Raw genomic sequence first — 26,531 nt, forward strand, 5'->3', positions numbered from 1 at the left:
GACTAATCTGTGTGTGTTTGCCTGCCTGCCAGCCTGCCTGCCTGCCTGCCTGCGTGCGTGCGTGCGTGTGCGATCATGTGTGTGTGTGTGTGTGTGTGTGTGTGTGTCTGTGTGTGTGCGCATGTGTGTTTGCTCTGAGCGGCAGCTTTCATCAGGCTCCTGGCACAGCCCGGCCCGTGAGTGTGTAATGTCCTTCTCCTCTCATCGTCTGCCCAGCCTGTGGCCACACAGAGCTGCACACTGAGACCCTTGAACCTGCAGTGCTCCTCCACCTCCACCTCTTGTCTGAGCACAGCATGGATCAGTCCCAGCAAGGAGAAGCAGTAGCACAGTAGCACACGCAGAAGACAAAAAGGCTTGAATACTTTATGGGGTGATGCTGCACAGTTCAGAATTTCTAAACGGGGTAAAACTCACTGCGTTTGCTATTTAAAGATACAGCTTTGACAATGAGAAACGAATAGATGAAATGGGTCTAAAAATGTTGTTGTGCAAAAATAGTAGGAGCCATTTCTCAGCTACTCTGTCTCACTAGACCTCGCTCCGCCCTTTTGCCCACCTCTGCTTCTGGCCTTGTGTTGATGCCAGGGTGAGGACCTTCACCTTCCAGACGAGGCAGGAGTGTTGCACAAGCCCCCCCCCCCCTGCCAGTGAATGTTTAATCTGCGACGCCATGCCTGTGAACACGTCCACCTGCGAGGGCAGAGGGCCGTGGACTGCGTTGTGTGAAAGGCTGACATTGAGTAGCACAGATGGCACGAATGTTTCCACAAAAGCCGTCCAAAGTAGATTTGGGTTGTGACCGCTTCCAGGTGTGTGTGTGTGTGTGTGTGTGTGTGTGTCTGTCTGAATGAGAGATTGGGTGAAAGTGTGCATATATATATATGTGGGGGGGGGGGGGCTCAAGAGCTTCTCTCTGGGAAGGATTCAGATGTTGCATCTGCACACGACTGTTGGCTAGCGTGTGTATGTTTTTTTTTTTTTTACTTGACTCGCGCGGCAGCTGTGAACCGTGGCTTCATGACTGAGTGTGACGTGACTTTCATCCATTTCCCGTCTTATTCATCCAGAAAAGCGCCCTTGGCAGGAGAGCGAGATTAGAACCCAACTGTCTTCATTCTGTGCCCCGCTCAGCTCTGAGGAGGGACTTAGTGCCTGAGCGCGGAGGAGGCCACACACGAGGAGGCCGCATCCTCGCGCTCCTCTCCAAAGCCTCAAGGCGGCGGGGCAGAGTTAAATATTTATCCAAATCAGAATGGGAACCCGCCGTGTAATGAGCAATGTGTGTGTTCAGTTGTTCAAATATCCTGTTGTAGAGGTGTTGGCGACTGGCTTTGAGAGGGGGTGTGTGTGTGTGTGTGCGTGCGTGTGTGCGTGTGTGCGCAAGTGAGTATAACATTTGTCTGTGGGTTTGTCTTTGGAAGTCTGTCTGTCTGTCTGTCTGTCTCTGTCTGTGTGTGTGTCTGTCTGAGTCTAACTCTCTCTCTCTCTGTGTTTTTGCTCTCTGGTAGGGTGAGGAGGGCCCCCCCAGTCTGGAGTACATTCAGGCCAAGGACCTGTTCCCCCAGAAGGACCTGGTGAAGGAGGAGGACAGCCTCCAGGTCAGAACCCACCACACGTGCTTCAGTCCCACACAGGCAACAGCAGGCTCTCACCAAACATGCCCCCTCTGACCACATCTACACACATGCCAAAGGAGAGACATATATATACTCTAAGGGGGATGTGCTGCCTTCCAAAATATTTGTTCATAGTTTACATAGCTTTGCACTTGCACACTTACAAGTACCCTTATGCAGGGGATCACACTGAATTCCGCCGGCTTTCAGGATGATCGTGGGGTGAGATGAAAAGGTGATGAGGCAGTGGTGTCAGAAGGAGCTCTGTAAGGTGCCGTCCGCAATTCTAATCCAATACACTTTTTGTCCAAGTCAGCTAATTGCCATAAACAACTCCAGCTAATCAATATGTTGCTTCAGGAAGGGACGGAAGGGAGGGGAGTAATTTGATTGGTGGATGAACTCCAATATCAACAGCCTTTCACCATAATTGTGGCCTGCATCTTTAAGTGAAGTCTGTAGAAGGGGAACTGGAGCCAAGGATGGTTCCTTCCGAAGAAGCAGCGGTCACACCTCTCTCCCACGTAGCTGTTTTAGGAGCCGCCACAGAGATGCCTTTTCCACATAGCCGCGCTCCGATGGGGGCTTTAGCCGCTCAGCCAATTAGGCTAGGTGAAGATTAGGTGGCCGGTCATAGAAAGGGGGCCGCGCTCTCGGAGCCCGGCCAGACAACGATCTCATCGTTAAGCCGTGGTGGTAATTCAGGGGGTGGTGACTAGGGAGCTCAGGAGTTCGTTAGCGGGTCCGCGTGGTCCAGCGTGAAATGGAAAAAGTCCGATCTCGCCGCCGGGATTCAGGAGGGCGTGTCAGTGGAGCCAAAGCGCAGCTCATGTACAATCAGGTCCGCACGCACACGCGCACAGGAGGGCGAGCCCTTCAAGGGACTAACTACACAGACTCCCCTCAGAGCTGTCCACTCGCTCAGCTGGAGGGGGGGGGGGGGAAAGAAGTCAATGCGACCCAGCACACCAAAAGCGTATTTAATTGAAAAATGTTCGTAAAGACTATCTGAAGCGAGCTCGGCACTATCAGTATTTGGCCCCTAATACGGCAGGACGCACTGAGAATAAAGGAGATAAAGCGGCACGCGCTCATCAGACTGAAACAGAGCTTTGGGTTTTTTTTCTTCTGTGACACAAAGACCTCAGCGGCAGGGCTTTTTGGGCGTCTAGATGAGCTGCCGGAGTAATTTAGATGAGCCGCAAGAAGCAGAGGCAGAGGCAGCTCGGAGGCTTTTATCAGGCACGGGCCCTCTGGTGAATCCTTATCTGATTACTGCTTCAACATTAGGCCCCAGATTGAATGTCTCGAGTGTGTACACACCGTCTGAAACCATGTAAGAGATTTCGCTCTTTTTAGCAAGTTATCAAACCAGTCTTCCAATCTTCCTTTTCCCATGATGCATGGAGCTTTTTTTTTGTTTCGTTTTTTTTTTGTTTTGGGCAAATTGTTGTCGTCTTTTGGCCGCAGCTGATAAAGCTGGCCGCCTGCTGGGTGCCGAAAAGTGTCTGAGGAAAAGAAGCAGGCAATAAGCAGAAGTAACAGTTGAATTAACTATGACCGTTCACAATCCTCATCAAATAAAGATGCAGAAATGCTGTACACTTTGAGTCTTGTGGTTGAGAGAGGCAGGCGGTTGCATGCATCAACATGAAAAACAGTTTGAAGCCAGATCTCTCTGAAGGCCACAAACTCTGACTCGATGGTTTTAATGTGCTCCTACTCTTATTCTGGGTAGTTTACAGGTCTGGCTTACCTGTTTGGCTTGTCCATGATGTTTTCTCAGTCAGAGTTTCATGGGATGACACACCCTATTGGGTTTTGTCTGTTAAGCTCAAGGGGAGGGAGGGAGAGGAGGAGAGGAGAGGAGAGGGGGAGATAGCGCTTAATCCTAAAAATACATATCATACTCCTAATATACATGATTACACACTCCTGTATTATTAGCAGATTCCCCTAGTTATTGAGAATCTGCATTCAGCACCTGGCTGTGGATCTGGCCCCTGGCAGTCTGTAAATAAGGGCATAGGAGGAGTCGCCCCGTGAAGCGGCGCGTTTGTCTGGCGTAGGGTCATTCAGGCGCTGGAGTGGTCTGCTGGGGAGCAACACTGGTAATTCACACTGTGGCTGAGTCCTGATGGTTTGGGGCTCGTCTGACGTGAGCCATTACAGATCATTTTCTTGTCAGGGAGAGTACGGTGTGTGTCTGTCTGTGTGTGTCTGTCTGTGTGTGAGTGTGTGTCTGTCTGTGTGCGTGTGTGTCTGTGTGTGAGTGTGAGTGTGAGTGTGAGTGTGTGTGTGTGTGTGTGTGTGTGTGTGTGTGTGTGTGTGTGTGTGTGTGTGTGTGTGTGTGTGTGTGTGTGTGTGTGTGTGTGTGTGTGTGTGTGTGTGTGTGTGTGTGTGTGTGCGTTAGTGTAGTGCAGTGCTTCAGGTGCCTCATTAGGGGAGGCTGGAAACTGGGACATGGAAATATCCCTAATGTCTACTCTTCAGTCGCTCTGAAAACAACCTGCTTCTCAAAGGTGTGTGTGTGTGTGTGTGTGTGTGTGTGTGTGTGTGTGTGTGTGTGTGTGTGTGTGTGTGTGTGTGTGTGTGTGTGTGTGTGTGTGTGTGTGTGTGTGTGTGTGTGTGTGTGTGTGTGTCGTGTCAGATTCTGCGTTGGCTGTACTGCACAGTTAGTTCCAGATGCGCTGTTGTTTGTCACCACGATTTCAGTCTTATACTTGATTTAACCTTTTTGTTAACGCTCCCCAAACACCATCACAACAACAACAACAACAACAGCAACCTACCCCAATTAGATGTTCACTGGGCAGATTTGGGTTCCTTTGAACTTCTTATTTCCACATCTCCTCATGCCCTATGGGGGATGTCTGGGTGCGTGGACCGCAGGATGTCCTTGTTTTAGAACGTTTTCTAGACTTTTCCAGCAGGATCATAGGCCTCCATTAGGGCTGAACGATTAATTGCATTTGCGATTTAATCGCGATATGATAGAACGCGATTTTCTAACCGCAACGTTCGCGATTAAAAAACGTGGTCTAAAAAAAAAAAAAAAAATTATTATTATTATTATTTTTTTTTAAGATGGTACATTTTGCACACAGTGTTTAAAAAGTGCATGCCTAGTGTTTATACTTAAAATTACTTTTTTTAAATTACTTAAATGCACAGTGGCAAAGCCACCGATTTGTTGTTCTTGTTTCTGTAATGAGCAGTTAAATAAAAATGTAAAATGTGGGAAAGAATATTTTACACTAAATGTATCTAATATTGTGTTGGTCATATTTAAATCATTCATCACGTTTTGTTGGGAAAAAAAGAGGATAAAAAAAATCGCATATTAAATCGCAATCGCAATATTTTGGTAAAAAATCGCAGTTAGATTATTTTCCCAAATCGTTCAGCCCTAGCCTCCATGCAAATAGCCTTTCTATATATGCATAATTTTATTTTGTTACATAACCCTTCTTGGTTTTATGCTTCAGCACCTAACCTTTTTAGCTCATTTTATTTGGGTATGTATGTCTGCCTGCGTGCTGTTTGAATATGTTTTGCATAGGCTACTTTTGACCAACCAATAATATACTGTTTAGGGGTGTAGAACATTATATATAATATACTATATATGACTTTTTCTATTCTATGTGCTACCAGTGGGAGTTGAGGCTTAACTAGGGCCACTCAAACAGTGCTTCAGTCTTTGCTTCAAGTCTTTGCTCTCCTGCCCACGCGGCTTTAGTCCGCCTCTCAGTGCCTGCCGTCAGAGGAAGCTGCCCAAGGTCACGAGCCTTCTCGAGACGTCAGCTTTCTCTCTCTCTCTCTCTCTCTCTCTCTCTCTCCCTCTCTATGTCTCTGTCTTCATTCTTCTTTCCCTCTCGCTTTCTTTCTTTCTTTTTCTCTTTCTTTCTTTCTTTCTTTCTTTCTTTCTTTCTCTCGGGTTAGGGTTTCTATGTTTCTGTCTCCATTCCTCTTTCCCTTTCTGGTCTCTTCTCTGCTGCTGTTATGTTATGTTATGTCATGTGGTGTCATCCGCACAGCCAGCAGTCGTACAGAGAGAGAAAACGTGACCATTTCCTCTGTTGCTCTTGCCGAGCCGGAGTGACTCATGCACTTATTTCAATTCAGAGACAGCATGACACACACACACACACACACACGCGCACACGCAGACAGACAGACAGACAGACAGACACAGACACACAAGAAAGACCCAGCGTGGCCCCTCAGACACTCTCTGCAGGAGGAACAGATCAGCTCAGCCCAGCCTGTCTAAGCTGCAGCCAGCCAGCCAGCCAGGACATAGCGCACTTTTCCTCTCCTCCCTCCTCTCCTCTCCTCTCCTCTCTGTCCAACTACAGCAAGGAGAGCTGGACTAAGGTTAGGTAGTAGGACATCACTGTCTCCTACAGACAACCTGATCACATGAGAAATGTAGGACCATGCCGGTGTCTTAAGTGTCTTGTTCCCAGCAACTCTCCCGGAGTAGCCCATCTCTGTAGTGTGGTCCAGGGCGTGGTTAGTCTATGGGATCTGTTATTTGTGGATGTCATGGTTCCTCTGCATGAGTCAGACACAGGCTGCCTGCCTGCCTGCCTGCTGCCTTCCCTGGAGGTCAGGCTTTTTATAGGTTTGGGTTTCCTCCATTACTGTCTGTTTTTCTTTGGCCATCATCATCATCATCATGTGAGGTACAAGCCGTGCTCGGCCACATCCTCTAAATTACTGTAATTTATAATATGTCTCCATCCAGCCGGATATTACATGCAAATGAGACGCGTCGGCTTGATGAATTGGAAGGGGAAGTCGTTGTTTGGTTTGCTCTTTGTTTAACCTTTCATCGGCCCGGGGTGTGTACCTCCCCTTGAGCTGGAGTTGTAATGAGGAGGACTGATTACCGTTTGGTGTGTCTGTCCCTTTTCGTTTCCCGGGAGATTGGTAATGGGGGGGGGGGGGGGGGGGGGGGGAGGGGATGAGGGGGGGATGCTCTGCCAACCTAGTGTCACCCCAAGAAGTGATGTCTCATTGTGAGTGTGTGTGTGTTCACAGCAGTGTGCTCCACATGTGCTTAAGTTTTCTCCTCCTGCATTTACACACACACACACACACACAAACCTCTGCTTTGCCAAACAGCTAAATTGACATTTTCTGTGAAGGATGAGCAGCAGCAGGGTAGATGGAGGAGATGCCAGGACTTTTTTTAATCTCTCCATGTCCTTTTTCATTTTTTCCCTGGCTCACTGCTGGTGTCTGAGTCACGGAGCTGATGAGGACGCTAATAAAACCTGAGCTTTTAATCCCAAAAATGGAAGGTGGGGAGCCTTGTGCCAGAAGAGGGCCGTAACCGGGGGTCGCGTCGGCAATATTTGGCACGGGCAGCCCGTATCGATTCGAGGAGCCGTCTCTGCGCGGCCTGTCCCGGCACTCCACTCGCCTCTCTTAGTTCATCTGGTAAAGTGAAATGTGGCCGTTGGCTCCTGTTCACGCCGGATAATGGTGGAAATGTTGTAGGCGGGCCGGTGGGCAGAGTCGTTATGGTGCCGTTTAGTCATTCCTTCCCCAAGCACCCTAGATCTCCTTCCACTCCGCATTTGTCCTTGTCCTTGTCCACTCGGCGGGCGGGCGGCTTGTTCTGGCCTCCCACTTGAACGTGAGCACAGGCGTGGTGCCGCAGATGGAACGTTAAAGCTGGTAGGGAGCTTGCACAAAGGGCCCGTTGCTATGCACTGACTGCTCAGGCTCTCTCTTGTCTGTGGGCTAGTCTGGTGAGTGGTTGCTATGCGCTGACCACTCAGGCTCTCTCTCGTCAGTGGGCTAGTCTGGTGACTGGTTGCTATGCGCTGACCGCTCAGGCTCTCTCTTGTCTGTGGGCTAGTCTGGTGACTGGTTACCGTGAGCCGCAGACTCTGAGTTCAGCTCCAGCTCGTCTGTCACCTGGAGAAACGCTCCTCCCTTAATCATTGCTCCCGGCCACTCAGACGTTTTCTTCTGTTTGATTTGAGGCGGAGAGGGACACTATTTTGCCTGTAATGCACCTTTAGCTACATGCAGTAAAGCATTGGACCCCATGAACCTGTCATGCTCCTGTGTAAGTTCAATGGGGGAGTAGAGCAAATCATCATAAATTCCTGTTAGAGCTCCTGAATGTTATTTACCCGAAGTGAAATAAAATTATTTAATGTTAATAGCGTTTTGATAAACGCTCATCTCCCGTGATGATGCAGAACTGTAGAACATTTAAAAACATTTTGTCCCCACAGAAAAAGCAGTTTTGTAACAGAGTGAAGTTAATGGACGGCTTCAAATGGCCATTACAGCTCATCACGTCGCCCCCGTCTCCACACGCCACAGGCATCAGCACACGCACACAGACAGCACAGCTCGCTTATATTAGACACAGGGACACCTGAGCAGTCTGCCTAAAGCTGGTTGTGGAGTTTAAGTCTTACATTTTTATTTCACCTTATCTACTATGTCATTGTTTGCTGACATCAACTTGGAGGTGTGTAGCTCGTGAGCTTGTGTCTGTGCATCAGATTCCAGTGAACTGAAGTCTTGATTGGTTTTTTTCTTTCCCATGGACATTCGGCATGTCCGTATTGTGTATCCTGTTGTTTTGTAGCAGTTATTATATTTATCTGACCAAAACCAAACCTTCATGCTCTTTGAAAGTTCCTTAATCCCAGTCCCACACTGATAGGTTCTATTAAAAATCATGTTCAACCCAGAAGAACCATTTCTGCCACCAAAGGGCACTTTGGACCTCCAAAGAACCTTTTTGCATAGGGTTCCATGTGGAACCATTTCCTGGCAAAACAGTAGCTGGATGCTGAGAGCCTGAAGGGTTTAGAAAGGCTTAAAAGAAAAGAGACTCAGAGATTCCTCTTAAATGGTTTTAAGTGGAACAAGAGTTTACTCTGCTGCCCCATGGCCAATACCTGTTAGTACTTGACTGTTTTCAAATGCGGCTGTTATTTAAAGGGTTATCCCCTTGGCTCAGCATACTTGCATACTTACTGCTTTGTATGTGAAAGCACTCAGGGCACCCTCTATCATATTATTGCACAAGCACAGGTGCACAATTCCTTCACCTTAATGTCGTATAACCCATTTGTGATATCCTATTCATTATTGAGTTATATTTGAACCTTTAACCTGTCTGTCTTTGTGAAGAGTATTGGGGTTCTTTATTAACTTGCAAAAGTAAGCTGAATCCGATTCCAAACTAAAAGTAGAACTGGCCGACAAACGTGGTCTTGTTTACTGCGCTGGAGCCTCAGACTCAGTGTTGGAGCGCCTCTCCTCCGCAGGCCCGATGATGGGCGATGATGAAGCCGTCGCCGCTCTCCTACCCCCAGCATTTAGGGGGACGGCGGGGTTAATAGCTTGCCGCTCAAGAGATCAGAGCAGTGGAATTTTCTCATCTGGCTATTTCAGAGCGTCTGGCGTCTGGTGTCCGCCTCCATGCTCAGGCTCTGTGTTGTTTAAACGTTTGAAGCGACAGGCCTGGCTTCCCCCCCCCCCTTTTTTTAGACGAGTATAAGCAGTCCCGTTCTGAGACCCTCTCTGTGTTAGCTTTACCTCTGGTGCCCACACACCGGGCGCTGTTTGCCAGACTCGCCGCGCCCACACAGCCTCGGGGCACCAGGTGGGGAAACTGCACCAACCTCCTGGCACAGAGGGATCTGCAAATGAAAACCCCAAAACTTCTGGCAGCGGTTTCACTCCTGGGCTTAGGAACGACCCAGAGCAATTGAGAGTCGTTAGAGTGAGCGAGCAGCACATTTAAATGCCGTGGAGAAACACAAGGACTCTTTGACTCTGACACATTATCTTAATTACGTTTACTGTTTAATAAAACTTCCATGGCTTTTTTGTCCAGTTATTATGTCATTGTGCCACTTGTGCGTGAAACTCGGCGTAACGTTTGTGTGTGTGTGTGTGTGTGTGTGTGTGTGTGTGTGTGTGTGTGTGTGTGTGTGTGTGTGTGTTTGTTTGTTTGTTTGTTTGTTTGTTTGTTTGTGTGTCTGCAGGTGCCCTTCCCAGTCCTTCAGGGGGAGGCAGTGGAATATCTCGGCCGTGCTGATGACGCCATCATCGCCATCTCCAACTACAGGCTCCACATCAAATTCAAAGACTCCATTATCAATGTAAGAAGATGAGCACTTGTCCAAGTCATGAGCCCCCCCCCCCCCCCCTCCACTCAGACATGTTACTACTTCAACAGCTAGAGATACACTTGGAGGGCAAAATGATAAGGACGGTGCAGTGGGCTTGTTCATAGGAGCCAATGTGTCCGATTAGCCTAATCTAACTATGGGGGTCACACATGTGCGTCTTGGCTACAGTTCAGGGTCGAGCGTCCCTGATGGTCTGACATACGTCAGCACAGAAGCTACTCGTGGCTTGGCGTCGCACCCACACACACACACACACACACACACACACACGCACACACCCGCACACATGCCATCGTCACAGTCTCACGACTGGCTGCTCAGGGGTTTGCATAGTCACCGAATTACTTCCTTACAGCGTCGTAAATTATGTCGCACTTTCAGTTAGAGTGACGCAGATAGGGAACCTACACGGCACTGTATAGTATCATAGTACTAGCCGCAGAGGAGCTGGGCTGTGACGCAGATGTCTGTAGAGAGAGAGAGAGAGAGAGAGAGAGAGACAGGCCAGGCTCAGTGGCATTGGTGCAGATGTGCCCACTGCTGGGCTCCGGAGTCCCCAGGGGCCCCTGGTGTCCCTCTGCCACCTCATGGCATGGCAGCATCCTGCCCTGAACTGACCTCGCCTCGCCTAGCCTAGCCTCAGCAGGCACACTCGGATGAACTGAAAAACCCTGTGTGCGTACGTGTATGTGTGTGTGCGTTCCCTTCTGGGGGTGTGTGTGTGTGTGTGTGTCTGTGTGTGTGTTCATCGCCTGTCCCTTGCCCGAAGCCCTCTCCACATGGTGTAAGCCTACTTCTGTTGCCTTCCATCTCTCCACAACCTCTGTCCCTGCGATCACATTTCTCCCCTCACGTTCTTCCGTCGAGCGTTCTGTCTTTTTTCATTCACTGCGCTGCTTCACTCCTCACTCGCTTAACATGTTAATTCCTGTTCATTTTGACTTATTTTACTGCTCAGCCTGTACTGTTCTTTTCGTTTTGTTCTCCACTCTTCTGTTTGTCTGTTCTCAGCTGAGTCATCTCTCCATTTCCCTTGCCTCTCTCCTCTCTCTCTCTGTTGTCTCTGTTCGTGTCCCTGGTGTCTTTGTGTTGTAGACATACCCAGGTGTGGACAATGAGATTTCTGTGAGTACTTTACCCCCCCCCAAACTCCACCACTCCTCTCATATTCATCCCCTCCCCCTCCTTTTCCTTTCCAAAAAGCTTTCTGATTAAAGGGCACCCACTCCGCCTCTGTGTGATATTACAGTCTAGGCCTCCAGTGGCTGCCTGCCTGCCTGCCTGAGCCGCTGCTAATAGAGATTTGTAGGTGCTTTCCGTCAAGGTTCAGCCTTCCTGGAAATTACATTTGTGCAGTTTTGGGGAATTTGTCAAATCCTTTAATGTACCAGTTTTGTTCTCACTGGAAACAGTATTTTGGTTTGTGTGTGTGTGTGTGTGTGTGTGTGTCACTGTCAACAGCTCCGGCACTATGGTTCCCATAATTGTATGTTTTGGCAATTTATGAGGTAGGGGGTGTTGCATTCGATTCTTAACCCTTTGCAGTGACTTGGTAAAACTGACCCTATTTTGCTCTCACTGTTATGTTGTGAATCTACTGTGGTCTCTATTAAATAGTGGGGTTCTGTTGGGTGGTGACCGTGTTTGTTTGTTTGTTTGTTTATCTGAGGGAGTTTTGAAATGTTTCTCCTCAGGTGCCTCTGCGGCTGATGGACAGCGTGGAGAGCAGAGACATGTTCCAGCTGCACATCATCTGCAAAGACTCCAAAGTCGTCAGGTAACGGTCACACAACACACTAACCCGTGCATTCACATGATCTCATCTTTTCACTCACTCACTCACTCACTCACCCTCTCACTCACTCACTCACTCACGTTCATGCTCCCACACACAATTCACTTGCATCCTGTAATAGGCATGCATGCTAATATTTTCCATTTCAACCCCCCCCCCCACACACACACACACACACACACACACACACACACACACACACACACACACGGAAATGTCCAGTCGCTCATGACTAATGAGTGCAGAGAAATGCGCACACCAGACCCTGGTCTCACGTCCTTCATGAAGCCGTTTATCCAGCCTACACCACGCTTGTTTTCTTTATGATGGCCGCTGGCCTTTGATGCGCTGAGAGAGGCACTGCAGCGGCGATGCCGGGGGTTTGCCAGTAGCACTCGAGCCTTACACCAGCCCATGACAACACTCCTGAAAGCCTGCCACTTTTCCACTCCAGGCAAAAAGGCTCCATTGTTAGTTGGTCTCCACCAAAGAGAAGAAACGACGTCATGCCCCTTGGCTGACGATGATTGGTTGGGGGGGCGAGGGAGGCCGAGCAGGCGTGTCCAACCCCACTCGTGCAGGAGCTGATCCAGTTTAGTTTCTGGCCCCGCTACCGGCAGTCTGACAGCAGCGCCTCACACGTCTGTCTTGTTATTGGAGTAAATGAAGTGTTTGGCTATGGGAGAAAATCAGTATGTGCTCTCACAATTGACAGTAATGTAGATCAGATGTGTGTGTGTGTGTGTGTGTGTGTGTGTGTGTGTGTGTGTGTGTGTGTGTGTGTGTGTGTGTGTGGGGGGGACTGATTGGCTGTTTGTCCTGTTGTGTGCTGGTTGGTGTCTGAGAGACTACTGTTTGACAGACCTCATTCCCTCACTCGGTCTTGTGGGCTGACGCACTCACTCTCTCTCCGCTCGCGGTTGATTCCAAACAGAGGAGAATGATTTATTCATGTTGTTATTTCTGTCGCCCCTCTCAAAAATTCATCATTTTCTTTCTTTCTGTTCCCTGCCCGTCCCTCAGGTGCCACTTCTCCACCTTCAAGCAGTGCCAGGAGTGGCTGCGGCGCCTCAACCGTGCCATAAGCCGACCGTCGCGGCTGGAGGACCTGTTCGCCTTGGCCTACCACGCCTGGTGCCTGGGGGGCAGCGCCGACGACGAGGACCAGCACCTGCACCTGTGTCGCCCAGGTAACCCCCCCCCCCCCCCAGATGCCCGCTAGTCTTCATCTCCTCCATAGCGCACACGCTTGACCTCTCTGACCTCTCTGGTTTCGCCTTACTCAAATTGGGACAGCATTTATGAGGCACACGGCTTTATATGTATACCCACTCCCTTTGTGTCTTTCCCATCAGGAGATCATGTTCTTCAGAGACTGGATGTGGAAGTGAGGAGAATGGGCTACGACATGCAGAACGCCTGGAGAATATCCGACATCAACAGCAACTACAAGTACGACACACCACTCCCTCCTTTGGTCCGAACCCTGTCTGCACCGGCCATGTTGGCAATTGTGGAGAAGCTTCACTGGCATCCTGTCGATCGTAGCAAAAGCGACTGTAGTTATGAGGGAAGAGAAAGGGAGTAGTAGGCAGTGAAAGCAGAGAAGGAGCTCTCTGTTTCTCCCCCAAAGTTCCTACCGTTGATCGAATGTGTTGCAGGGCATTTACACTCAAACACAAACACACACAAAATCGTATATAAATGACCCATCTGTGAATGAATAGCTGCATTGATATCAAACAGTAGACATGCAGGAAAAACTGCACCACTCTCTAATTAACAGTGTATGTGTCAGACACACGTATGCTGGAACACAGACACACAGACACACACCGGAGCTCACCGTCATCCAGTGGGCAGGGGGCCATTCCCCGGAGAGGAAGGCCCCCTGCAGGGAGGGAGAGAGAGGGAGAGAGGGAGGGAGGGAGGGCATGGTTGAGGCTGGCCTGGAGAGAGGGGGTAATTAAACCAGCTGGGGCCCCTGCTGACACGTCTGAGTCACAACACCTCACACCGAGAGCCCCCGCAAATACACACACACACACACACACACACACACACACACACACACACACACACACACACACACACACACACACACACACACACACACACACACACACACACACACGCACACATTGGCCAGACACTCCCGCGCCCGCAAATGTACACACACACATTGGTCACAACACCTCACACTGAGATCACCCGCAAAGCAAATGCGCGCGCGCACACACACACACACACACACACACACACACACACACACACACACACACATTGGGCACAACACCTCACACCGAGAGCACCTGCAAAGCAAATGCGCGCGCAAACACACACACACACACACGCAACACACACACACACTGGCCACAACACCCCACACTGAGAGCACACACACACACCGGCCATGCATTCGCACAAGGGACACCGGCAGCTGTGCACACACACACAGGCACGCGCTGGCCTGGCACACAGCTCTGACATAAGGAACTTATGGCGGTAGGTGAAGCTAAGAGAGGGATGGGGGGGAGGGAGAGAGAGAAACGAGGGATCAGTCATGAGGGATCAGTTTCTAATCTGGAAGTCTGTGGTGTCAGGCGGCATTACACTGAGGTGATGGAAGAGAAGTAGGAAGCAGGGAGACCAGTAAGTAGAAGGGTAATCAATGACTCTGATTAGATTGATTGAGGGAAGCCGGTGAGTGGTAAATGAGCTTTGAGATGTGGGTGGGGTAGATGATTAAAGCTGGAGATTGATGACTGGTGAAGGCATCCGTAACGGTATGTGGAGTTCAGTGAAATGAATCCGTAACGGTATGTGGAGTTCAGTGAAATGAATCCGTAACGGTATGTGGAGTTCAGTGAAATGAATCCGTAACGGTATGTGGAGTTCAGTGAAATGAATCCGTAACGGTATGTGGAGTTCAGTGAAATGAATCCGTAACGGTATGTGGAGTTCAGTGAAATGAATCAGTAGTGGTATGTGGAGTTCAGTGAAATGAATCAGTAATGGTATGTGGAGTTCAGTGAAATGCTGGTGTATTTGCTCCAGTGAAAACCATTTTGTGTAGGTGTACCTTGACAGATGTTTCCCTGATGGCGCATAGGAAACTGAAACTGTGCTTGACTTTATTGCACTTGGTGAAGCCAGCGGCTCTCTCCTCCACGTGAGGGCACATGCAGTTCATTTGTAAGTTCCCCCCCTCTCGTCTCGTCTCGTCTCGTCTCGCAGGCTCTGCTCCAGCTATCCTCAGAAGCTGCTGGTGCCGGTGTGGATCACCGATAAGGAGCTGGAGAGTGTGGCCTCCTTTAGGTCCTGGAAAAGAATCCCTGTTGTAGTGTACAGGTAAGGCCACACACACACACACACACACACACACACACACACACACACACACACACACACACGCACGCCCACGGGTGTGTACTTAGACGCCGAACATGTCACATGGAGGTTGTCAGTACACCCTGTACCTGGTCATGTCCAGGACTTGGCCAAAGTGTTAGGGCACATTTTCAGTCACAATGCTTGCAAAATGACATGAATAGTTTTTATTTATCAATTAACAGCATAGAAAGCTAACCACAAAAATGTAAACTAATTTCACAAAAAAAAAAAAAAAAATGTTTAAAAGAAATCTAAATATGATATTTCCTGTTGACACAACTAATGCAGAAGATAACGAATAACTGTGTTGAAAAATAATGGCAGAAGCTTTTTGCACAGTACTGTATTTTGGTCACCTTTCACCAGTAATGCACACATGTTTTGTCTGTTGATGCCACTCTAACCACCCTGCTCTCCTCCCTGCGCTCCCCTGTCCAGGCACCAGAGGAACGGCGCGGTGATCGCCCGCTGCAGCCAGCCCGAGATCAGCTGGTGGGGTTGGAGGAACACTGACGACGAGTACCTGGTCACCTCCATCGCCAAGGCCTGCGGGCTGGACCGCGGCACTCGGGGGGGCGGGGGCCTCGCAGGCAAGGCCAGAGGAGACGGGCCCGACAGCGTCGACAGCGACTTTGGTGAGAGTCTTGCTGCACAGCACATCCCTTTGTGTGGCTAACTCCATTAGTTCTGTTAATACTGGAAAAAGCCTTCTGCCTCTGCCCCGTTTCTACCATTTACTGTCTAACTGAGATACTGTGTGTTTTTTTTATAGAACAACCCAACAGCAATCCATAGAGATTAAACTAATGCACACATGGTTAGACGTAAGAGTCCAAAAGACTATAAAACTCAGGGGAGATCATTTTGCATGCTTTTAAACGCCATCACTAGAAGTGTAACAGAGCAGCCCAGAGAAGCACAAGCGTAGCACAGCCCCTCTGTCACTTCATTCCCCCTCTCCTCTCCTCTCCACTCCTCTCCTCTGCTCTCCTCTCCTCTCCACTCCTCTGCTCTCCTCTCCTCTCCACTCCTCTCCTCTCCACTCCTCTCCTCTCCTCTCCTCTACAACACCACAGAGCAGCTGGCCTAGTTCAGTCTGTCATCACCGGATGGAGACTAGACACCAATTAAAATCATAAATGTTCTCTACCTACATGACAATAGCTGCCACAATCAGGATATTATGCTACACCGAGCTGTTTTGGAGGAAATGCCATCTTTAATTAATGAATTGTTAAGATTCACTCTCACACGCACATTCACACACACACACACACACACACACACACACACACACACACACATACACACACACACACACACACACCATACATCACACTAATGCGCATGAGTGAGACCGAAGAGAAAGGATCTCCAGTTTGGACCGGATGCATGAGGGTAGGGTGGCAGTGGATCTTTTGTTCGCCACCTTGTTTGCATGTTGGTGGCCAAGAATGTGAGGATGAACTCCCCCCTCTCTCTTTCTTTCTTTCTTTCTCTCTCTCTCATTCCCACTCAGTATTCTTCTGTCTTCTCCCTCTGTCTTGAATAGAAATGAGGCTGGTGGTCTTGGCAACAGACAGGCTTCCAGAAATTTCCATGCAGATAGTTGTTTAGCCCAGATAGTGAATCCAGACAGGAAGTTGGCTGGCACTGGTGAGCAAAGGAACACAGAGTTTAACTGGAAGCACATTTTAGGAAGCACTTAACATTTAGATTTGGAGTCCCAAAAACTACACAATGGGGCTTAGACACAGTTGATGCACACAATACAATGTTCTGGAATATGTCATTGAACAAATAGTACTCCGACTGTCACAGGAATGTTTGAGTGAACCCCAATGGTAAAGACCCTCACAACGCACAACGCTGTGGATGAAAGTGAATACTGCTCTTTGTCTTGTCTTTGTCTAGAGCAGTTAAGGTCAGAGGAGAACACGGATAGTGAGGCTAACTCTAACTCCACCCTGAGGTCCCCCTAAGTTAGCTGGAGGAGTAGGCCCATTTAGCGCTAATGCTAATGCTAATGCTAATGCTAATGCTGGCTCAGAATGGACTCCAGAGAGCCGGCCACAGTCCCCCCTCCCCCCCTCCCCTCCTCCCCTCCCCTCCCCTTCTCCCCCCTTAATTCAATGAGGGTTATTTGCTTTCGTGGAGATGTGTCTGCATCGCCGTGGCGCCAGGAGTGCTGCGGTGGTCATCAGGAGGCCCTATTGATTTTCTCCAGAGGACGGGGCTAGGCTAGCACTATCCATCACGCCGCTAATGTTTTCCATTTTATCTCTCCTCCTCCCTCTCTTCCCTTCCCTCGCTCCCTCTCTCAGATTCCTCTTTGACTGTTTGCCCAGGCCCCGATGCCAACGTTGCACCACAGAAGCTGCTGATCCTCGATGCCCGCTCCTACACGGCCGCGGTGGCCAACCGTGCCAAGGGAGGCGGCTGCGAGTGTGAAGGTTGGTACAGACTGTGGGCCGGTGCCGTCAGGGGATTAATCAACGTCCCTGTCATCTTTATCTCACGTCATCTCCACACCGCCGTTTGCTCTTCTCTTTACGACGTCAGGCGTCGGCAACAGATGCGTCCCGTCGTAAATGACAAAGACGCAGGGGTGGGGACACACCCCCTGACTCTGTTTCAGTCCCTCTCACCCCTAATCTGCCTCTCTTGTGTCTGTCTCCTCAACAAAGGCAAATTCAGCACAACCTAAATATGACAAATCCCAGTCAGCATACAGGATCATTAAGCTTGTGAAAGCATTCGGTGCTCTCACACAGGAGATGTTGTTATAAGAAATGAAATCGCTTTGTCATCTTTAAGCACTCAGCATGCCAGACCCCTTTGTGCATATATTGAATGCTTAATAACTCGTGATGTGACTTTTGACAAAACGAAATGTCAAAACTTCTTCCTCATGCTACTGTGTGTGCGTGTGCGCGTGTGCGTGTGCGTGTGCGTGTGCGCGTGCGCGTGCGCGTGCGTGTGCGTGTGCGTGTGCGTGTGCGTGTGCGTGTGCGTGTGCGTGTGCGTGTGTGTGTGTGTGTGTGTGTGTCCACACAGAATACTACCCCAACTGCGAGGTGATGTTCATGGGCATGGCAAACATCCACTCCATCAGGAACAGCTTCCAGGCTCTGCGGGCGGTGTGCAGTCAGATCCCGGACCCCGGCAAGTAAGTGGATCCTGCTGACCTTTCCTGTTGCCCTCCCTCCACCACCAACCCCAACTGCACAGCTCTCTGCCATAACCCCGCACGGGGGGGATCTCCAGACCAATGTACCCCTCTCTGCTGATGGCCTTCCCGGCTGTCTAGTCGTGTGTGTGTGGGGGGGGGGGTTCTGAATGTGTTTACATATTGTGGTTGCATGTTGAAGCCTGGGGATGCAGTGCTGTGTGTGTGTGTGTGTGTGTGTGTGTGTGTGTGTGTGTGTGTGTGTGTGCGTGTGCATATCTTGTGGCCTTGTAGTCGTGGCTGTGTGTGTCTGAGCACGTATCTGGTTGTGTGTTTTGTAAGCTAATTCTCCTCTGTGGCGTTGGGCAGGGATGATGTGATGTCAGCAAAGTAAAGTGATCCTCTCGCTGCCCTTTTTCCCGTCCAGTGTTGGTGTCGCAGTGCTTTCTCTCCAGGTCTAAAATAAGCCCTCCCTGACCCACATAGCCACGTCACTCCGCAATCTGGGTCACAGGTTCAGCACTGAACTCTGACTCACGGCTTTTAACTCGTGACTTCCTGGTTCTTTGAGTCCTTTAGGTAGGAAATGAAACGCTGTGGTTCCCCTCAGCTGGCCGTTTTCTGATTTGTCCCACTTGGGCGTGTGTCTCTCCCCAGCTGGCTCTCAGCGCTGGAGAGCACCCGTTGGCTGCAGCACCTGTCCGTCATGCTGAAGGCGGCCACTCTGGTGTGCTCGGCGGTGGAGAGGGAGGGTCGGCCGGTGCTGGTGCACTGTTCGGACGGCTGGGACCGAACGCCTCAGATAGTCGCTCTCTCCAAGATTCTTCTGGACCCGTTCTACCGGACCATGGAGGTTAAGACTCATCCGACATGTCTTCCTTTTCAGCTACTCTGCAATAACTCAGCAGTACATTACAGGAAAATAAATGTCCTTGCAATCACTTTGGCCAAATAGCTTTGGTCGATGTTTGATTAAATGTTTGAATGCATTAAGAGCAACATGCATAAGCCTAATGGACTCATCCGTCTCAATGCAGGGTTTCCAGGTGCTGGTAGAGACGGAGTGGCTGGACTTCGGCCACAAGTTCGGCGACCGCTGCGGCCACCAGGAGAATGCCGACGACGTGAGCGAGCAGTGCCCGGTCTTCCTGCAGTGGCTGGACTGCGTCCACCAGCTGGTCAAGCAGTTCCCGTGCCTGTTTGAGTTCAACGAGGCCTTCCTGGTCAGTCCCAGCGCCCGCTTCCCTGCCTCCTCCAGTTCTCCTCCACTATGCTCTGTCTCAGCATTTAATGGTCCTCATTTTGTCTCATTTATAAATCAGACCACACATCAATGCATCTATAAGGCACCCTGTGTCAGTGTCAAGTGCGTTTTGGGCTTTGGATGGGATTTATGGAGTTCAATGTAAATGTACATACGTGTATTATACATACATACATACATACATACATACATACATACAGCTTGTTTCAGATGTTTCTCTCTCGTATGTCTTGTTGGTCTTGTTTATAGACCATTATGTCAGTGTTTACTGCATGAAGTTCATGCTCACGTGCTGTTTCTGGTTAGTGTGTAGGAGGAGGCCATTTGTTGAAGGTGTTCTCATGTGTGTGTTGGATGTGTTTGTGGCTATGAGATAATAATAATAATAATAAATGTCTCTTTGTGTCGTGCTAGGTGAAACTGGTCCAGCACACGTACTCGTGTCTCTATGGCACGTTCCTGTGCAACAACGGCCGGGAGAGAGAGGCCCGCAACATCTTCAAGCGCACCTGCTCCGTCTGGTCCCTGCTCCGCACTGGCAACAAGAACTTCCAGAACTTTCTCTACATACCCAGTCATGATATGGTACAGTCCCTGAATATGTATACATAATGTATACGTGTTGACTTTCACGCCGTCTTTACTCCTTTCTTTTTTTTTTCCAAATAGCCTGTGCTGCTTTGTAAGCTGATAAGTAGGCCTGACAGTTGAGGTGAAAGCCCAAATGCCTGTGATATTTCTGCAAGCCGTGGCGTGATGCTTGAGGTCACGGGGTCAGCTCTGGCATGGCTATCTGTCTAATAGTTAGCATTCCACTCTGGCACATGATGGATGGATGGAGCAGCGAAGGCCAAGGCGAACTCCCATCACCCCACCGTTTCAATACTCTTTTGGCGCCCAGTGGGTCACATCAGCTTTAAACCTGTAATGAATGTGACCTTACTGTGGAATAGCCTATGGCCCGTAACCTTATGTTCTTTATACAGCATAGCTGATGGGCTTGTGTCCAGACATGAACTGTTTTTGGTGTCTGCAAGTTGAATATGTAACAGTTGAATATGTAATAGTTGAATATGTAATAGTTGTTGCTTGACATTGAGTGTTGTTGTTGTTGTTGTTGGCGTCTGGCCGTGACAGGTGCTGCAGCCGGTGTGTCACACGCGCGCCCTGCAGCTGTGGACGGCCGTTTACCTCCCCTCCTCCTCGCCCTGCACTGCTGCCGAGGACGCCATGGAGATCTACCTGTCCCCCTGCGGCCAGGGCGAGGAGCTCACCTCCCGCTCCCTCGACAGGTGAGCCAGCCAGCCCGTCTGTCTGTCTGTCTGTCTGTCAGCATCGCACCCGTCCGTTGCAGGATGTTAGTGGCAAACTTAGACCAGTACATAGAGGAGCCTGAGCTCATAGTGAAGCGTCTTTCATCCACTCTGCTTCTCCTGTGTTCACTTCTAGCACTTTCCATCTGCCCTGCTTCTCCTAGCCAGGCAGAGTCTGAATGTATTAGACCACGCAGTTTATTTTTCATTTGCAGTCACTCACGGCTGGACTTCCATGTGTTGATTTTTGTCTACTGTGTAAACTCTGTCTGTTGCTGCAAATTAAGCATTTAGTGTATGGATTTCATTTCTCTGTTCTCTCATCTTTGATGTAAAATGGTAGAGGAGAATATTTGAATAGGCAGACTGAAAACATTGAACCACTGAAAGTAAAATAGAGGATGGGATCAGTTTTCCACTTCATAGTTTAAGTGAAGCCTGACCTCTAGTGGTTATCAGAGGTAATGCAGCTGAAGGTTCTAGAAGGGAGAAAGCCATGGTTGTTCGCACAGTCAATGTGTCTGTGTTGGATTACACATCATGAAGTACTTCAAATGCCTGCACCTCTCTGACACTAAAATGTAGTTTTATGGCACATATATTTGATTTTGTCGCCCATTTGGCTCTTTGCTTGTGTTGTACTCTGTCTTACCTATGCATAAAATGAATGGAATAAATGAATGAATTTAAAATGGACCTCTTTTTTTGCAGACTTCCAAAGACACGCTCCATGGACAACCTCGTCTCTGCCTGTGAGAACGGGATGCCCCTTACGCGCACGTCGAGCGACCCCAACCTCAACAAGCACTGCCAGGAGGGCCGTGTGGCCCTGGAGACGGCGGGCAGCCCAGGGGCCTCCCCCACGGAGGACAGCCTGGAGGACCACACCCCCGACACGGGGCTGGGCAGCGAAGACCCTGACGTGGAGACGTGCGAGGAGACACCGACCCCGTCACCTCCACCGGCCGATGAGGCGGCCCCTCTGGACACGAGGGAGGAGCTGTGCTTAACCACGCAGCCTCTGCCCTGTCTGCCTCACCCACACTCCCTGGGGCAGGACTGCCCTCTGCCCACGCCTGTCCTCCACCAGGCTCTGCCCCGCAGCGCCAGTCCCCCTCTGCCACCCTTGCCCCCGGAGGAGCTGCCCTGGACCGCTGAGGCTCCCCCGTCTCCTACTGCGAGCGTGAGCCCTCCCCCCGTCGTCAACGGCTTTTCCCACGCAGAAGACGAGCCCGAAGAGCCTCTGGTAGGGTTCACCGCCGAAGCCACGGAGCTCCTGGCCACGGAACCGCCGCCGCCTCGCTCCACGCTGCTGGAGGACTCCACCGAGACCCTCACCGAGCAGAGCGCCATCCCGCCACATCAGCCTCTGCTGCGGAGGGCCAGCTCAGGCGAGGCCCAGGCCCTAACCCCGGCCCAGGCCCAGGGTTGCTCTAGAGAGGAAGGGAGAAGGACTGAGGGCACGTGTAAGGGGGAGCTGGTGCCCGTGGGCGAGCGGGGGATGCCGGAGTGCGCCCGCACCGCCCGGCGGCTGGTCTCGCAGAGCCAGCTGAGCGACTTCACGCTGCTGGGCTCGCCGTGGGGCAGCGTGCAGGGCCTGGTGCAGTCGGCCTGCGGAGGAGCCCTGCAGCAGGGGGGCTACCAGGGCCGTCGCTTGGCTAGCAAGATCCTGCGTGCCCAGGGAGCCAGCAGCGCCGCCGCCGCCAACGGCCACTGCTGCCGCCGGGACCGAGACCGGGACGCTTCGGCGTATTCGTCCGCGGTGAACGGCTTCGGCAACGGTGCCGCGTCCTCCAGCTGGCTGTCGGCGGTGAAGAGCTCGGGCTACGCCGCGCTGTGCGCCTCCACGGCCTCCTCCGGGCCGTACGTGCGACAGCTCCTGGCCGCCGCGCAGTCCTCGCCCTCGGCCAGCGTGTCCCCCCCGCCCCCGGGGCCCCTACAGCCGCCCCAGGCCCCCGCCTACCTGGACGACGACGGCCTGCCGGTGGCGCTGGACGCGGTGCAGCAGCGGCTGCGGCAGATCGAGGCCACCTACAAGCAGGAGGTGGAGCTGCTGCGCCGGCAGGTCAGGCAGCTGCAGATGAGGCTGGAGAGCAAGCAGTACTGCACGCCGCCCTCCGAGCCCGACATGGACTACGAGGACGACATTGTGAGTGTCTCTGTCTCTCTCGCACGCTCTAGCAACGTTCTCTCATTTCATTCATACAGCCACAGCGTTACCTACACATTAGGTACATGTTATATGAAATACTGGCAATTTGACAGCAGTTAGTTAGTTAGTGCAGCTCACAGAATAAGTGCATACTACATCTTGCAGTGCAGACTAATCTCACATTGGGAAGGTGTGTCAGCACATTGCTGAACATTACTGTGTTATATGAAGGTAATGTCTTATTCCCTCCTGAGTGCTGTGCTGACCTGTGTGTGTGTGTGTGTGTGTGTGTGTGTGTGTGTGTGTGTGTGTGTGTGTGTGTGTGTGTGTGTGTGTGTGTGTGTGTGTGTGTGTGTGTGTGTGTGTGTGTGTGTGTGTGTGTGTGTGTGTGTGGTCAGACGTGCCTGAGGGAGTCCAACGACAGCACCGAGGAAGACTCCCTGTCTGACCACAGCGAGGACCGCTTCAGTGAGGGCAGCTGGGATCGCATCGAGCGGAAGGACACAGAGGTCAGCGTCCCTCATAGCCTCCTGCAGGTTTCTCGCTCTCTTTCCTCCGCACCTCTCGCCCTCACACACACCCAAACCGCCACAATACACACCGCTGCTTTCTCCTCTACTGTAAGGATGTGCTGCATCTGATATCCTGTGTCTGTGTGTGTCTCTGACTTGTATATTTACGAGTATATGTTTGGGTCTGCACAGGTTACTCGATGGGTTCCCGATCATATGGCCTCCCATTGCTTTAACTGTGACAGTGAGTTCTGGATTGCCAAGAGACGCCATCACTGCAGGTGGGTCCCTCTCATGCTGACCGGCCGCAGTGGCCGCTCCTTCCTGATTGGCTCCTTCATCTCGACACCGTAGAGCCGTTAAGATGGCACGTTCTTCCGATTGGTGGAAAGAAAGTCATGTAATAAACTGGAGTGGTTTCTGAAATGTCGGCCCTGTTGTTGTTTTTCAGGAACTGTGGAAACGTGTTCTGCAAAGACTGCTGCCACCTGAAGCTGCCCATTCCGGACCAGCAGCTCTACGACGCGGTCCTGGTGTGCAACACCTGCCACGACCAGCTGCTGGAGTCGCGCACGCGCGAGATCCGCAACCAGCAGCTGAAGAAGGCCATCGCCACCGCCTCCAGCTGAGAGCCTCCTGCCCCGATCTGCCCAGCCTACCTACCCCACCCCACCCTGCTCTGGCCTGGTGCCGTTTGGCCTGGCACAACTCAGCATTGGTTGAGCACCTGACACGCGTTTGACCACTTTGTCTGAGGAGCCTAGTTGCCCCCCCACCACCCAATGACCCCCCCACCCTTAAACCATTCTCACGAGTGATGATGACGATGATGAGGAGGAGGAGGAGGAGGAGGAGAAGAAGAAGAAGAAGAACTTGAAGTTCTTTGAGATTTGGACTTGATGTATGGTGGACCGTGACTGAAAAGGCTGGAAAGAGAAAGACAAAGAGAGTTTGAGATGGGTGAACAGGTGGGGAGGGTTGTTTTTAATGAAATGCCGGTTATTGTTGTGAAGCCCCCACTATGGTAGACAGCATCTCCGGGCCAGGAGGTTGCAGCGTCCTGCTGGCCTCTGGCCCTCAGCGTGTGGGGAGGGCTGTTCCTTAGAGCTCCCTCTGCTGGTGGGGCAGCCTTCAGCTTGGAACTGGAGCTCCCCTTGTTCCAGCACTCTCATAACCTGGACATCAGTAGCACCATGACCTGCCCCACTGCTTGCGCTCACACACACACACACACACACATACACATACACACACCTCTGAGGACAATCTCTCTCATCCCCGGAAGTTGGAAACTTTGAAGCCTTTCGTGCGTCATACTGGAGGCGTATCTATTTAAAGAAAAAAAAAAAAGAAAATGCTGCTAAAGTATTGAAAAATCTAATTTTTGTATTCTTATTATTTTGTGCACTACACGTTTGTTGTATATTTGAGGGAATTTGAGACCAAACCCAAAACAAAAGGGATACATCTGCTGTTTACTTGCTGTTGTATGTGTTTGTGGGCTCTGCGATGCTTGAATGTAATGTTTGTGATTGGGAGTGTGAGTGATTGGGGCGTTACTGAAAGGCTCAATCATTAATATTCACATGCATTCGGTGAGTTGCGTGTTTGTCCGTTTCTGCAGTTTGCCTTTATTATTGGGTAAAAAAAAAAAAAAAAAAGGTTATGCACAGTTAACACCTAGCCGTCATTTTATTAATGTTAAGCAAAATTTCAAACAGTTTGTGTAAGAGGTTTGTTCCTCCCAGAATCAAAGATGTAATACTCCCATGCAGCAGGTCCCGTGGGCGTCCGGTTTGGACCGCTTTGGACCACGGGTGAGCCAGACCACAAAGAAAATCACAAAAACTCAAGACGACGTCGTCACGTTTTCCAGTTCAAATTTTTTGCTAACGTCAAGTTAACCATATGGGTTTCTGTAATGTATTCAGAAGGTTAAGGTATAAGCCCACATACTTTTGCACGAGGGGATGTTTGTGAGAGATTTTTCGTACGTCCTTGTTTGGCTTCGTCTGCTGTCTCCATAGCGATATGTCATGACACAGTGTCATTACGCACTCAATATCACTATGAATTTCAGTTACTTCCTTTTAAAAAAAATTGACTGTGGTTCCCAAACATTGGTGTACGTGTTGTTGAATGGTGTTCCTTGAAAAAAAAAAATATATAGTGCCATCTTTTATTTTGTTTTGTTTTTTAAAGCCTTTTTCTCATGGACTACACCTGGTTACTAATTGGTAACTACTCGATATGTTAATGGTACAAACATAGCTAGCTGCTTAACAATGAGAAAATAACTTCGTAGGTTCAACAGGGCTATCTGTTGGGTCATGGAGTCATGATATTCACTGAAAGATGACAGTAGGATGGCGAATCCTAATGATTCAAAAGTTACCTATTGTTTTCTATCTTTCTTTGTACTGGTGTCAATGAAGGAGCGATCAGATGAATGAAAGAAAGAAAAAAAGATCCCAGAAATGTAACATAGCTCTCTGATCTAGTGGCTAAAATGTGTCACTTAGTCAATAATTGTTTTCAGGAAATGCACTGTACAAGTTAAATCCCATGGGGGTAAATAAAGTATATATCTGTATCATCTGCCTGAGGTGGCAGTCTCCTCCATCTACTCTGATTCTGTGTCTGTGTCCATCGCACCAATTTTAAAGGACCTATAAAAAGTGTCATCATATCTCTTAAGAACTTTTATGAAAAACCACCACCATCTTGTCATTCCAGAGAGCAACATTTACTCGTGGACAAAGTACTCATACTCCACAAAGAGCAGGAGGAGCCCATGGGGGTGATTGACAGCTGTCATTCACCCCACTTCCACATTACCTCATCACCTGCCTTACATTTGCTCCCCATTGTCCTCCAGTTCACTAGTAGCTCTTTGCTTCCATTAGCCCTTATCCATAGGGGGATGTCTGTGGACATTGCATCAGAGATCTCTGTAGGTGTCCCAGGACCACAGGCCGCTCCAGCAACGTGCTTATTAGCGTTCCAAATGAAGCCTCCAGATGGGCAATATAGTAAAACCTCAATAACCAGACTAGCTGAGCCATGGCCCTCATTATAGATCCCTGTGGTCAGATGAGCGCTTTCTGCACAACAGACGCAGCATCCTCTGTCTG

General features: G+C 50.2%; 1 protein-coding gene across 7 annotated transcripts in view; it reads left to right on the plus strand.

Moving 5' to 3' along the window:
• mtmr4 (myotubularin related protein 4) overlaps positions 1-26,019 on the plus strand; it is a 53,848-nt gene extending 27,829 nt beyond the window's left edge. For 4 of the 7 annotated variants that reach the window (XM_031572421.2, XM_031572422.2, XM_031572420.2 and 1 more), the window contains 18 exons: positions 1,512-1,601; positions 9,653-9,769; positions 10,895-10,924; positions 11,494-11,576; positions 12,618-12,784; positions 12,950-13,046; positions 14,832-14,945; positions 15,426-15,622; positions 17,312-17,440; positions 18,045-18,156; positions 18,814-19,009; positions 19,194-19,379; positions 19,835-20,005; positions 20,558-20,712; positions 21,445-22,882; positions 23,284-23,421; positions 23,590-23,678; positions 23,849-26,019. In XM_031572421.2, the coding sequence (XP_031428281.1) occupies positions 1,512-1,601; positions 9,653-9,769; positions 10,895-10,924; positions 11,494-11,576; positions 12,618-12,784; positions 12,950-13,046; positions 14,832-14,945; positions 15,426-15,622; positions 17,312-17,440; positions 18,045-18,156; positions 18,814-19,009; positions 19,194-19,379; positions 19,835-20,005; positions 20,558-20,712; positions 21,445-22,882; positions 23,284-23,421; positions 23,590-23,678; positions 23,849-24,026 (3,687 nt within the window). In that variant the 3' untranslated portion in view covers positions 24,027-26,019. The remainder of the gene's footprint in view (positions 1-1,511; positions 1,602-9,652; positions 9,770-10,894; positions 10,925-11,493; positions 11,577-12,617; positions 12,785-12,949; positions 13,047-14,831; positions 14,946-15,425; positions 15,623-17,311; positions 17,441-18,044; positions 18,157-18,813; positions 19,010-19,193; positions 19,380-19,834; positions 20,006-20,557; positions 20,713-21,444; positions 22,883-23,283; positions 23,422-23,589; positions 23,679-23,848) is intronic. The other 3 variants (XM_031572418.1, XM_031572419.2, XM_031572423.2) reach the window with 3 other exon arrangements.
• The last annotated feature ends 512 nt before the right edge of the window (positions 26,020-26,531 follow it).

This window comes from Clupea harengus, chromosome 8, assembly GCF_900700415.2.
Source record: "Clupea harengus chromosome 8, Ch_v2.0.2, whole genome shotgun sequence".
Taxonomy (NCBI): Eukaryota; Metazoa; Chordata; class Actinopteri; order Clupeiformes; family Clupeidae; genus Clupea; species Clupea harengus.